Source organism: Labrus mixtus, chromosome 2, assembly GCF_963584025.1.
Source record: "Labrus mixtus chromosome 2, fLabMix1.1, whole genome shotgun sequence".
Taxonomy (NCBI): Eukaryota; Metazoa; Chordata; class Actinopteri; order Labriformes; family Labridae; genus Labrus; species Labrus mixtus.
Window position 1 is genome coordinate 15,965,449 of NC_083613.1, and position 12,716 is coordinate 15,978,164.

The following is a 12,716-nucleotide window of genomic DNA, read 5'->3' on the forward strand; positions in this document are numbered from 1 at the left end:
GAGCTGACAGTTCACTAAGATGCTCAGTGAAGTATTAATTCCACATCAGATTCAAGTAAACACAAGGACCCGAGACACAGACGCACAATTTAAATGATTCAACTGAAAGCTTTTAGTGTCTTTTTCTTTTACTGTGAAGAAGAAAGCAGGTTTCTGATTTTCACTTCGGAAATATGTCTGTTTCAGGTTTCTACTGATGGAGAAATAACACATCTAGCTGGAGCGCCCTCTGAATGTGACTGCAAGGTACTACACCACAGCTGTCTTTATCAGTCCTCCCTGTGCTTCTTCGGTATCTTAATTCATCTGATCATTTATGTTATTGTCAATGTGTTATTCTTGAGTCCATTAGCTCGCAAACTACACCGTTCAAAACACAGACTTCATGCTGAGTCAATGTGGGATCATCTTTTGGGTTTGCGGGCTAACATGATTTGAATTTCAGTCGTCTCCCGCTTGTTTTGATTTTTGTTTCGGAATGAGAATGGGAGAAACAAACTTGCTGTGTAAAGCTGTAGAACAAAGAGTAGTAGTTACCAACTTGAGCAAAGGTTGTTTAGCAAGTAGCATCCATACTTCACACTAACTGTGATAGTGAAGAGGGTGACCATTTTGGCAAGCAAAAACAGGCTTTTAACACAACAGCCAAAATCATATGAAGGAAAGTTCTTTAAGAAAACCAATTTTTAAGTCGAGGTATTTTTAGTGCAGCAATTTGTCAATCACAGGTAGCTCCGCCCTAACTCCTCCCATCCTTCTGGTCTCTCTGACTCTAAATGGGACCTTCATTTACTAAATGAAACTACAGATTGGGACTATAAACTCAATTGTGAAAATGTTTACTGAGGGAATAATCAAGGGACTAGTAGAAAAAGTGAGCCAATGAAGTCGCCCCCTACTGGCCTTTTGAAAGAATGCAAGTTTAAGACACTTCTACATTAGCTCTACTTTCAAACCCAGAGGCTCTGTCCACATTTTATGATCTAGTCTTTAAAATAACAAAAGCTTTACTGACCAAACGAAACGAAGGTGTTGTTCTCCTCCTCTCACTTCTTCTTCTGTCCTGCAGAATGATGCTAACTGTGACTGCTACCAAACCGGAGACGGCTACGCTAAAGACGCGCGGCTCAACTGTCCGTCCTCTCTGGTCGTGTCCCCTGACGGGACTCTGTACGTCGCAGATCTCGGAAACATCCGGATACGAGCCATACGACGCAACATGCCGCCTACTGGTGTGTATATACTGCGCGCACACACACACACACACACACACAAATACACACACACACACACACACACACACACACACACAAATACACACACACACACACACACACACACACACACACACACACACACACACACACACACACACACAAATACACACACACACACACACACACACACACACACACACACACACACAAATACACACACACACACACACACACACACACACACACACACACAAAGAGGGCACTGATTTGTTTCCCTCTTTTTTCTGTGTTTAGAAAGCAAAAATATGACATAAAACACAAGCTGTGTTGTTCCTTACCCTGCGTTTCAGTTACTTATTCACAAAGTTTACCAAAGTATAATTCCTTGTGTGTTTAAGCATACCTGGCCAATAAAGCTGATTCTGATTCTGAACTCACACCAACTCATATTTAGAAGAGAAAGAACGCTGACTGCGTCTCTGTAACACAACTCACTCTTCACTTTTTACTCTGACATATTTACCTGGCTGTGGCTCAGTGGTCTGATGTGTCCTTGGGCAAGGCACTTAACCCCAGGTTGCATGTTCTTTTGTATCCAGGGGAATAGATAATGATAACAAGGTGGACAGTGATCAAACACAATTTTGAATATCATTTTCTGTATTTGTATGGAAATTCATGAGCTGGGGAGAGACTGTTTGAGCTTAATAAAAAGGAGGAGGGAAATCATAATACAGATAAAATAAGAAATGAAACTTAAATAAGTCTCTGTGTATGTTTCTTCAGGCTCTCTGGCTTCTGGTCCCAGCTCGTATGAGGTCGCCTCTCCGGCCTCTCAGGAGCTCTACGTGTTCGATCTGAACGGGACTCATCAGTTCACCATGTCGCTGGTCACTGGAGACTACAAATACAACTTCAGCTACAGGTACGTGTGTGTGTGTGTGTGTGTGTGTGTGTGTGTGTGTGTGTGTGTGTGTGTGTGTGTGTGTGTGTGTGTGTGTGTGTGTGTGTGTGTGTGTGTGTGTGTGTGTGTGTGTGTGTGTGTGTGTGTGTGTGTGTGTGTGTGTGTGAGTGAGGGAACACACTTTTTCATAAAAAAAAATAAAAAAAACCTCATCTCTGGACTCTTTGTTCTCCTTCTTGTCAAACCAAAGCTAATTTTCACTTTGTCATTTTTCCTCCCACCCTCCATCATTCTCAGCAACGAGGAGGACGTTACCGCGGTGACAGACAGCAGCGGGAACACCCTCCGCATCCGTAGGGACACAAATAGGATGCCTGTGCGTGTGGTCGCCCCTGACAACCAGGTGAGACGAGTCTGTCGCCATCCATCAGAACTTCACCTGACAGAATAAACCTTCATCCTTTTGACACATTTTTAAATACATATTCTATAAGATGAGATGTAAGTAGGTCATAAAGAATAGAATATAATTAAACATTACAATATAATAAGATAACAAATGAATTAAATCCATCCATTAATGATCTTTACCGCTTTTCCCGTTTGGGGTTGGGAAGGCTGGAGCCTATCCCAGCTGTCTTTGGGCGTGAGGCGGGGTTCACCCTGGACTGTTCACTGGTCAATCACAGGGCAGACATATAGAGACAGACAACCAGCCACACTCACATTCACACCTACGGGCAATTTAGAATCACCAACTAACCTAACGGGGAGGTCTCTGGACTGTGGGAGGAAGCCGGAGTACCCAGAGGATCCACGCATGCATGGGGGGAACATGCAAGCTCCCCAGAGAAGGGGATTCGAACCAGGAACCATCTCTCTGTGAGCCAACACAGCTAACCACTGAGCCACCGTGCAGCATAGAAGTGAATCAAAATCATAAAAATAAAAACTTTACAAATGAGACAGAAATAAGAAAAACTGAAATATGAAAAATGGATAGATAAACTATTTATATTTAAAAAGATGAATTAATTAATACAAAATTAAATGTAAAAATTAAATTAAAAATACTGAAATAAATACAATTATACAAACTTATTAATTAATTAAATAACAGTACAAAGTAAATTAACAAAATTCATTCAGAAAAAAAACTAAAATTATACATTTTTAACTTATTTACAATGTTATTTTTTATTCAGCTTGCTAATAAAGCAGTGATTGTTTTTCCACTTTAATTTAAACTTCAGTCCTTTTAAAAAAAATAAAATTTTGTAGTTAGTACTTTCTGTGTAACACCGCCGTGTGTGTGTGTCTTTAGGTCATCTGGCTGACCATTGGGACAAACGGAGGTCTGAAGACTCTAACTGCTCAGGGTCAGGAGCTGGTCTTGTTTAGTTACCACGGCAACAGCGGCTTGCTGGCCACCAAGAGCATCCAGATCGGCTGGACCACGTTCTACGAGTGAGCAGGACAACACATGACACGTGCTCTGTGTGTGTGTGTGTGTGTGTGTGTGTGTGCGTGTGTGTGCGTGTGTGCGTGCGTGCGTGCGTGCGTGTGTTATGTAGATTGAGGCACATTATTTTAAGAGTAATTATCTTTACAGCACATTTATAGCAGCTAACATCACTGTCTGCCTCCCTGCAGCTACGACAGCGAGGGCCGGCTGACTAACGTGACCTTCCCCACCGGCGTGGTCACCAATCTCCACGGCGACATGTCATCAGGGGCCGTTGCCGTGGACATCGAGACGTCAGGGAGGGATGAGGACGTTTCCATAACAACCAACCTGTCATCAATAGACTCGTTCTACACTCTGGTGCAGGGTAAGGAGTGTGTGAGAGACACAGGGAGGAGGAGAGAAAATGCAGCCAAAGTACAAAACACTGCACTTCCTCAAGTGTCCACTTGAGGCTTACTTCAAAAACCAGAGAATCCCTATTAGGCCCCATTTTATGATCCATTATTTATTCAGTCTGTGATATCATACTGGGAGATATGGTCACTGGAACAAAAGATGTCTACCCACACTGTCATTTTTTATTGAAAACAAAGAAGAACTGGCCTGGGCCGTCTTTTATCAACAGTGCGTAGAAAATGTTTTATATTCTGTGTTACGAATGAAATGTAGAAGGTATCAAAAAAAAATCTGAATTCATCAAGCATGCGGACGGAGGTCATACGCACATCTTTATAATCAGTGTTGATAAATCCAACTTGTTCTTAACCAGCATGCTCGTGAACTTGCATTCAGAAACGCCTCCAACCAACCATGTGGTCACAACACATCCCTTTAAAGACCACATTAATATTACTATGGCAAAGAGAGCAAAGAAAAAGTGCTTGATAGAAATGGAAGTAGGATGAGGTTGAATTGAAAACGGTATTTTTTTTAAAAAGTTAGTAAGTCTCGCACCAAGTGAAGCGAATACATGATTTGTTTTTTCACTCAGTGGGCAAGTTCCAACAAAAAGTATGGAGGAAGTATTGAGGAAACATGACCCTGGTAAACCTTTCTTCACACATACTCACGGAGGACTTGAAATGATGCAGCACAAAGAAAGGTCATGCTGACTTACGTCTCGTTGAATTTTTGTACGTTTCAAAATGTTTTTTTCATAAAGTGGCAAACTAAGCTATAATCTTTAACGTTCTGCTTCGATTTCTGTTGTGTTCCTGTGAGTTATTTTAAATGAGTTAATCGCTGCAGCAGCCTGTGGACAGAAACAAGTTGTAAAGTTTAAAAGTTCTTTATGTCCTTTTAAATCCGACCCGAGAGGACGTACTGAGTTATGGATTCATCAAGTTTATTATGAGGTTCGATGCCAGGAACAAAAAATGCTTGTTTCACTGTCGGAGACATTCAGCATCAACACCGAGGGAAAACAATCATTTAGCCCCGCTGCCCTTGTTTAATGTGAACTAATGAGCCGGTTGGAACGCGGCCTCGAGTGGCCGGCACTGATTTGTTTCCGAGCGCACTCAGTGTTCCCCGAGCGGAGAGCAAACAGAGCACGGTCTCCCTCACAGCTACGCGGTATTGATTGAAATGTAATAAGTTATTCAAAGCCATCGACAAGTGCAGCATTTCTCTCCATCAATTCATGTACATTATTCAGCGTTTTTTACGTCCTCGCCATCGCCATCACCAGCCTGCTGCTCCGTTATGTGACATCACATTATGTGAAAGTTTAGCACAGAAACGGAAAACAAGCAAACTCAACCTCAGCGTTCTGTCACTCTGATGGTGAGTGCTTCATGAGACCTGGGAAAGGTGTGTGAAACTCTGAGATGAATAATATTTTACAAGAACAGAAACTATAAATATTAACGTCAGTGCGATCTCATGGGCCGGAGCTTATAAAGTATTTAAAACATTTTGTACTAAATGTCATTTTGTTCAGGAAAACTGATCTGTTAAAGTCAGTCAGGGACCCGCACCTACAGCCAGGCTACGGAGTCCCAGGAGGGCCAAAAACACATGTTCATTATTATAGAAAATAATACAACTAATAAATGTGATACACAACTAATACAATGGTTAAAGAGTTGTGAAATATTTTGAGTGTAGGACAAAAAGAAGTGAAAAGAAACAAACAAAAAAATATAAAAACACTTGGTAATTTATTTTTACATCTAATCGTTTTAATTGATAATAATGTATTATTCATTCATTAAAAAAAGTCCATGAATTACATTATAAATTACATAAATTCCTCATGCAGTTCGTTATATTTTAGGTTGTTCCCTTGATGTTTACTTTTACATTTACATTTTTTTTTTCACTTCCTTTAAACAACAGAGTCTATCTGAAATATCTGAAATTCCATTTACAAACTCACATTTTTCATTTCTTTACGGACTCCATAAAAATCCACCACTCAATATAAAACCACCAAAGTTAACATAAAACAGTACTAATTGTTTGCAGATTGGACAAACTTAGAATTTTTCACCTCAAATGATTTATACTTACTACTTTGGCTGACCAATGCTTAATTTTGCCACCTACTGTACATAAAACACATAAAAAAAACATAAACAAATAAGGTAGCTTTTACGGGGAATAAAACATTTGTGAAAAGACGTTTTGAAAAGAAAAGGATTTGTGGTCCGTATAAAAAAAAGGTAAAGATTAATGAAATATTCTTCATGATGCATTTCAGTGAAAACATGTTAAAAAAGATGAAAAGCTGCAGGTTGTGCTGCAATTACATAAAACACCATGAGTCTGTTAAATAACAACTGCCACCAGTGAACTAATTTAATTTGAATTACCCTCCCTCCCTCTCTCTCCCTCTCTCTCTCTCTCTCTCTCTCTCTCTCTCTCTCTCTCTCTCTTTCTCTCTCTCTCTCTGTCTCTCTCTCTCTCTCTTACACTCACACACGACCATCAGTCTGCAAGAGGTCGAGGGGAACCTCATTAAAAGAGGCTGGGGGACGTTAATACCTGCTCCGTGCTCCATTAGCAGCTTCAAACAGCGAACAGAAAAATTAATTGTTATGTTTTCTCTCCTAACATTCATCCCTTCACCTCCCCACTCTCTCACCCCCCCCCCCCCCCCCCCCCCCCCTCTCTTTGTCCTTTTCTCTCCTTTAACCTCGGGTCAGTTACACAGTTTCTTGACATTTGCACCACAGGAGAAAAGTGAATTAAAGTCGTGGTTAAATGTTGATAATCGTTTCTCTGTTTCCCTCACACAGACCAGCTGCGTAACAGCTACCAGGTGGGGAACGACCACTCGCTGAGGGTCATCTACGCCAACGGGATGGACTCGCACTACCAGACCGAGCCTCATATACTCGCAGGTGAACACTGTGGAGCATATTACCCTGACTGCATACTGTAAACCATGACGGATCAAAGGAGTTCTGCTATTCTTAAATTGTCTTTATTTGTGCTGTGCAGTAAGTGTGACGTGTCAGATATCTGCATGGTGCAATCTTGTTCAAAGCTTTATTCACCTTTTTGTTTTTTGCTGCTTGTTAAAAACAACAGATGCGTTTAACACTCCAATATGTCACACTGTTTCTACCTCCTAGTTTGCATTCATCACGGCACAAATCAAATCAGTAAAATACATAAAAATGAGCACACAGAGAGTTGAAGTGTGCTGTATAAACTGCAGGTGATCCATCATAATAAAGAGCCCTGCTTGTTTTTATGTCCGCGTTTTGTCATCCTTGCACAGTGATGTAGTGCCGACGGTTCAGGTTTACATGCAGCTGAATAATAAAAGTTTCTAACAGTAAATACAGGAGGGATGTTCACACTCACAGTGATGGATGATCAGCTAAAGCAGGTGTCGAGTCTCTGCAGAGTTTAATATGATGGCTTAAAGATGCAACACTACAGCATACTGCAGACACTAGATAGTCAAACACTGCTTGAAAAGTTCAAGAGAAGATCACTTCATTTACTGACATAAAGCATCAAGATGCTAATGTAATGAGCAATCTGCAGGTCACATGCTAACTTCACAGTTCATTTTGACTTTCATTGCTTTTGATTTTTATTGGCTTACACATATTTTGTTTTGTATTCCTAGGTGCTGCTAACCCGACTGTAGCCCGACGTAACATGACGCTGCCGGGAGAGAACGGACAGAACCTGGTGGAGTGGAGGTTCAGGAAGGAGCAGACACGAGGAAAAGTCATCGTGTTCGGGAGAAAGCTCAGAGTGAGTTCAAATCAACGACTACTGAGGAAATAATGCTAAAACTTATCAACCAAAAATGAAATCAGGGTGTGACTGACAAGCCGGTTTGGTTTAATAAAAATAGGATTTTGCTCGGTTCAGATGAGAGAGACCTTTTAATAATCTTTTTTTTTGTTTTATTGGAAATAATGAAACTTTTAATGTGCGGTGAGCTTTGTTTTGTTTTTGGAAAGAAAAAATATAAAGATCCACAAGCACAATTTTTTAAAGGTCACGCATTATCCTCCTTTCAACCAGTTTCAATAAGTCTCAGAGCTCTTGTGAAGTTTCTTGTTCTAAATCCACTCTGATCCTGTATTTGATCATGCCTATAAACCCCTCTATTTCAGCCCTGCTCAGAACAGACTGTTTCTGTGTCTGTACCTTTAAATGTAAATGAGCTGTGTCTGACCACGCCCCATCTCTGGAAGGGCTTGGTTGGCTCGTTGCTTTCTGGCACCATGCCCTATTGTTTACAGTGAGAAGACACACTCAGAGGGCAGAACAAACCACAAAACGCTGTGGGAGTGTCACCCACCTGGGGGAGGGGTTACTGCCCTTTGTGATGTCATGAAGGGAAAATCTCCAAACGGCCTGTTTGAGATCACATTTTCTGAAAAGTGGAGCAGGACAAAGACAGAGAGGATGGACTGTTCTCATAATTGGGGGGGGTTTGTAGACAGACTAAGGACACGTACTGTATAAGCGTTAGAAAAAATGCTTAAGTGTATTTTGACCTTTAAATGTTCACTACATTTGTTTTTTCCTTTTTTGATGAAGATGACCGAAGCACAAAGCAAATCCAAATAGTCCAATTATTTCCATATCCATTTTTATAAATCTTTAAATAAGATCTTTACCCGTTTACCTTTTTCAGGCCCATTTTTCCTGTAATGATTTTTTTTAAAGTAGAAATTAGACAAAAACAGTCGCTCAGATTTGAGTTTTTACAGTGCAAAAGTATGAATCAGGCATCAGGAAGGGACAGAGTTTTATAAGTAAATATCACTGGAACATGGTAAAAACATACTGTATATAGCACATAGTGGCTGCAGCTGGCCATTTGACCTTCTTGCAATGAGGCAACAAACCCCACAGTTTGACTCCCATTGTTTGGCCGCCATGTGAGCAGCTCTTGTGGGTTACAGAGCTGAGAGTGATGTGTTGTTGTATCTGTTGTTGTTACGAGACTTTAGGAGAGAACGATTGGGACACTGATGGGTCTGAATATTACATAAGGTGCTCTCTAACTAGCCCTGCATAATCAGAGGGAACTGTGCAGCCTCCTGAGAATCTGATCCACGCAGCGGTGTCACTCTCAGCGTGGTTCCATAAACACTAATGAGTGTGACAGCATGTGTGTGTGACTGTTGTACTGCGAGCGAGCAATAATGAGCAGAGAGGTGAGCATGAGCACAACATGTGTTCAGAACCTGACAGCTGCATGTTTGGGACTTAGAGCAATTCTTCTGTCCAGATTCCTGCAGCAGAAACACGTCGACAGTTTAAGTCGGTAATGATGACGCGCTGATTGTGAACAGAAGTGAACTTTAATCCAGCTTTTCTACTGAATTTTAATATTCACACTGGTTTTATTTATTCTCTTGATTCCATTTCGGCTTTGGATTGCAAATAAGCTCTCACATTTTATAGAACTTGAACCAGGATGTAAACATTTTAGTATTGGCTGTAAAACCAGACATTTTAATACCGGGTGTGTACGGGACTTCTGGGTCTTTTACTGCCAGCCTCAAGTGGATACTCAGGGAATTGCAGTTTTTTGCACTTCAGTAATGGTTTCAATTTTCAACATTGGAGATTGCTGCTTGCTCGTATTTGATTTAAACAGAAGTACTATCTGGGACAAGGCCAATAGCCAATCATAGTCTAGGATTTTGGGGCCAATCAGATTTCAGGGGGCCCCGTACCACACTGTGTCACCCTGCTGGCCACGCCGCTGATTAAAGAAACAGTGAACAGTCTCGTACACACAAAATAGAAGAAACAAACCAAGTAACAGATTACAGACAGAAAAACTTGACATTACCATTAAAGTCAGTGACCACAGCTGCATTTTCACTCCAGATTTAATGATTCCTTCCAAAGAGAAGACTAAACGTCTCTCGACAGTCCTGGCCTCAGCGTTCAGATAAACATAGTCTTAGTTATTTGGATCCAGGTGATCATGATGGGCCCTGCCAACCTGCAGGATGATGAGTTTCCCTGATTTGATGATGCTCTCTTTTGGCTGTTATCCTGATTCTTCTTCATCCAGCTGGCTCAAAGCCATCACCCCCCTCTGCCCTCCTTTACTCACCTCTCTGCATTCAACTAGGGCTAATTTACAAATGAATGAGTGTCTGGATGGAGAGGCGGGAGCGTTGAACGTGTTCCAGCAGGCCTCTCTCTTTAATGAAACACGTCTGATTGTGAGTTTGTCCTCTCGATCACGGAGCTGTGAGGTGAGTGTAGATCTGAACCTGGACGATACGTCTTTGTAAACGAGAGTTTGAACAAACAGAACGTCATTCAGAGCGCCACAAAGACAGTCAGCTGGCTCTGTGATGACATCATGTTTTATGGATACAGAATCAGACCTGGGGGTCTTGATCATTCTGTTTGTTGATCCAGGAGGAGAATGTTTTATTAATAACCGTGTTCTTACTCAGCTGTTTGAGGAGCAAGTATTTCAAAATAATGTAGATCTCTCTCTTTCTGCGTCTCCCTCTGTTCCTCTGACCTGACTCCGGTTAAAGTCTGTGATGGTTCAGTGCTCACGCTTTGGGGTGGAGATTGAGACACTGTGATCATACGACCAGGAAGATAAACGACGCTGTAAACTCTGGATTATTTTCTTTTTAATGATAACCTTTGCTCTACTGCTATCGTTGATTCAACAGTTTTTCTGGTTATTCATTGACAAACGGACTTTTGTATGTCTGCCTCTCCTTCAGGTGAACGGCAGGAACCTTCTCTCTGTGGATTACGATCGCTCGCTGCGAACAGAGAAAATTTATGACGACCACAGGAAGTTCCTGCTGAAGATCATCTATGACACGCAGGGCCACCCGACACTCTGGGTCCCCAGCAGCAAACTGCTGTCAGTCAACCTCACCTACTCCAGGTGAGCCTGACTTTATTTTTATGTCTGTCAGCTGGGAACAATAAAAAGCCAAATTTTAAGGTTTAAAAAATCTGTTTTGGCAGATGGCTGTTTATCAGTGAGTCTGTTTCTGTTCGAGGTTTCAGATTTGATGACTTATGGTGGTTCACAAGGTCCATCTAGACCTGATCTTTATAAAGTTACTCAAGATTACTTTGGCTTTGGCGCCAGATAACCAAAAGTTGACTGATTGATTGACTTTATTTTTACTGCTCCAGAAATCTCTGAGGGTAACAACCATTTACAATTTCAAGTCAATTAGAAAAAGGCATTAAATGTTCCAATCAGTGTTAGTTAAAAGAAAAACATCCCACACACCTTACAATAAGTTGACATTATATCTAAATATAGAATATTTTCTTAAAGTAATTAAATGGTTTAATAAAACTTTCACCTATTTTAAGGCTTAAAGGGTTCTTTTGAAAGAAAATAAAACCTATAAAAATCTGTAACATCAAGATCAAGCTGAGAACAATGTTCATATTTTAGAAATATTTACCACTTTTCACTTATAAGCTACCATCATTAAAAGTCAAAGACATAAGTCATTAATCCTTTCTTTGATTAGTGTCACACTGAGTAACTTAAGTGCACATTGGGAGAACTGAAACTTTAATTACAATGAAGATAGCCTTTGGATTTGCCCTTTGAGGTCCAGAGAAAAAACAGGAAATCTGCTGACGACTACAAGTTCCAAAACTCAGTCCATCACGGGGAAAAAAACATTTTAAACAAAAATGCGATGTTGCACAGTCGTACACCTTTACGTCAGAGTGGGCCATTTAAGATTCACAACATTAAAGGAAAATCAGACATTCAAACGTTTTATTCCTTAGTTCATAATTTGTGTAGACACTTGTACATTATATGAAAGAAAATAGCAAACTTGTAGTATTTCAAGATATATAAAAACAAAGATATTTCTTTTGATCACATAGTTTAAATGTTAACTCAAATGCAAATATAAAAAAAAATCCTATTTATCCACCTTATTCCTGCTCTAATGCTCGTCCTTTCCTGCAGCACAGGTCACTAAAGGAAAGTCCAAAACGATCTTTTTAGAGTTGTGCATCACTTCAGGACTTCTTTGTACACTTTTCATCACATGTTAAGACTGAACAGTCCCTGACTTATAGATTGGAGGATTTTTTTGTTGTCCAGAACCAAATGTCTGACCTAACCAATCAAATAAATAAATCCTGAGACGTGCTGTAGTTTCTGTTTTTTCCTTGCAGCTGACATGACAAAAAACTAAATCCATGCAGCTACACTATCACCAATTTAACAGACTGTATGACAAACAAAAACAATCTTCAAAAGGTACAAACATTTATTCTCATTCTCATACAATCAAACATACATGCATGATGCTATTGACACCTAGTGGTTACATTAGGAACTACATTTTAATACAGGGAGGGGACCACATTACAGTTCTGATTCAAAACCAGAAGAAGAAGAAGAAGAACTCCATTTGAGCTTCAACATCTCCTATTGACCAGATGGTGGCGCTATAAAAACTGCTTTAACTCTATTCTTTAAAAGTCGAGAATAGCACACATGATGCATGGACTTAAAATAGACACAAAAACACAACTTGGACCAAAAAAATCCACCATGATGGTGTCTCTTTTTTGTATTAGATCTGATTTTATCTGCAGTGAGATATCTTTGCCGTTTAGATTTTCACTGGACACATACTCACAATATCTGGAACTTTGTATTCAT

At 40.4% G+C, this 12,716-nt stretch overlaps 1 protein-coding gene across 5 annotated transcripts in view; it reads left to right on the forward strand.

The window, feature by feature from the left end:
* Positions 1-12,716, forward strand: part of tenm3 (teneurin transmembrane protein 3) — a 318,509-nt gene that overhangs the window by 289,495 nt on the left and 16,298 nt on the right. For all 5 annotated transcript variants that reach the window (XM_061052965.1, XM_061052966.1, XM_061052967.1 and 2 more), the window contains 9 exons: positions 187-246; positions 1,070-1,232; positions 2,004-2,142; positions 2,419-2,524; positions 3,446-3,588; positions 3,775-3,953; positions 6,832-6,936; positions 7,677-7,807; positions 10,780-10,949. In XM_061052965.1, the coding sequence (XP_060908948.1) occupies positions 187-246; positions 1,070-1,232; positions 2,004-2,142; positions 2,419-2,524; positions 3,446-3,588; positions 3,775-3,953; positions 6,832-6,936; positions 7,677-7,807; positions 10,780-10,949 (1,196 nt within the window). The remainder of the gene's footprint in view (positions 1-186; positions 247-1,069; positions 1,233-2,003; positions 2,143-2,418; positions 2,525-3,445; positions 3,589-3,774; positions 3,954-6,831; positions 6,937-7,676; positions 7,808-10,779; positions 10,950-12,716) is intronic.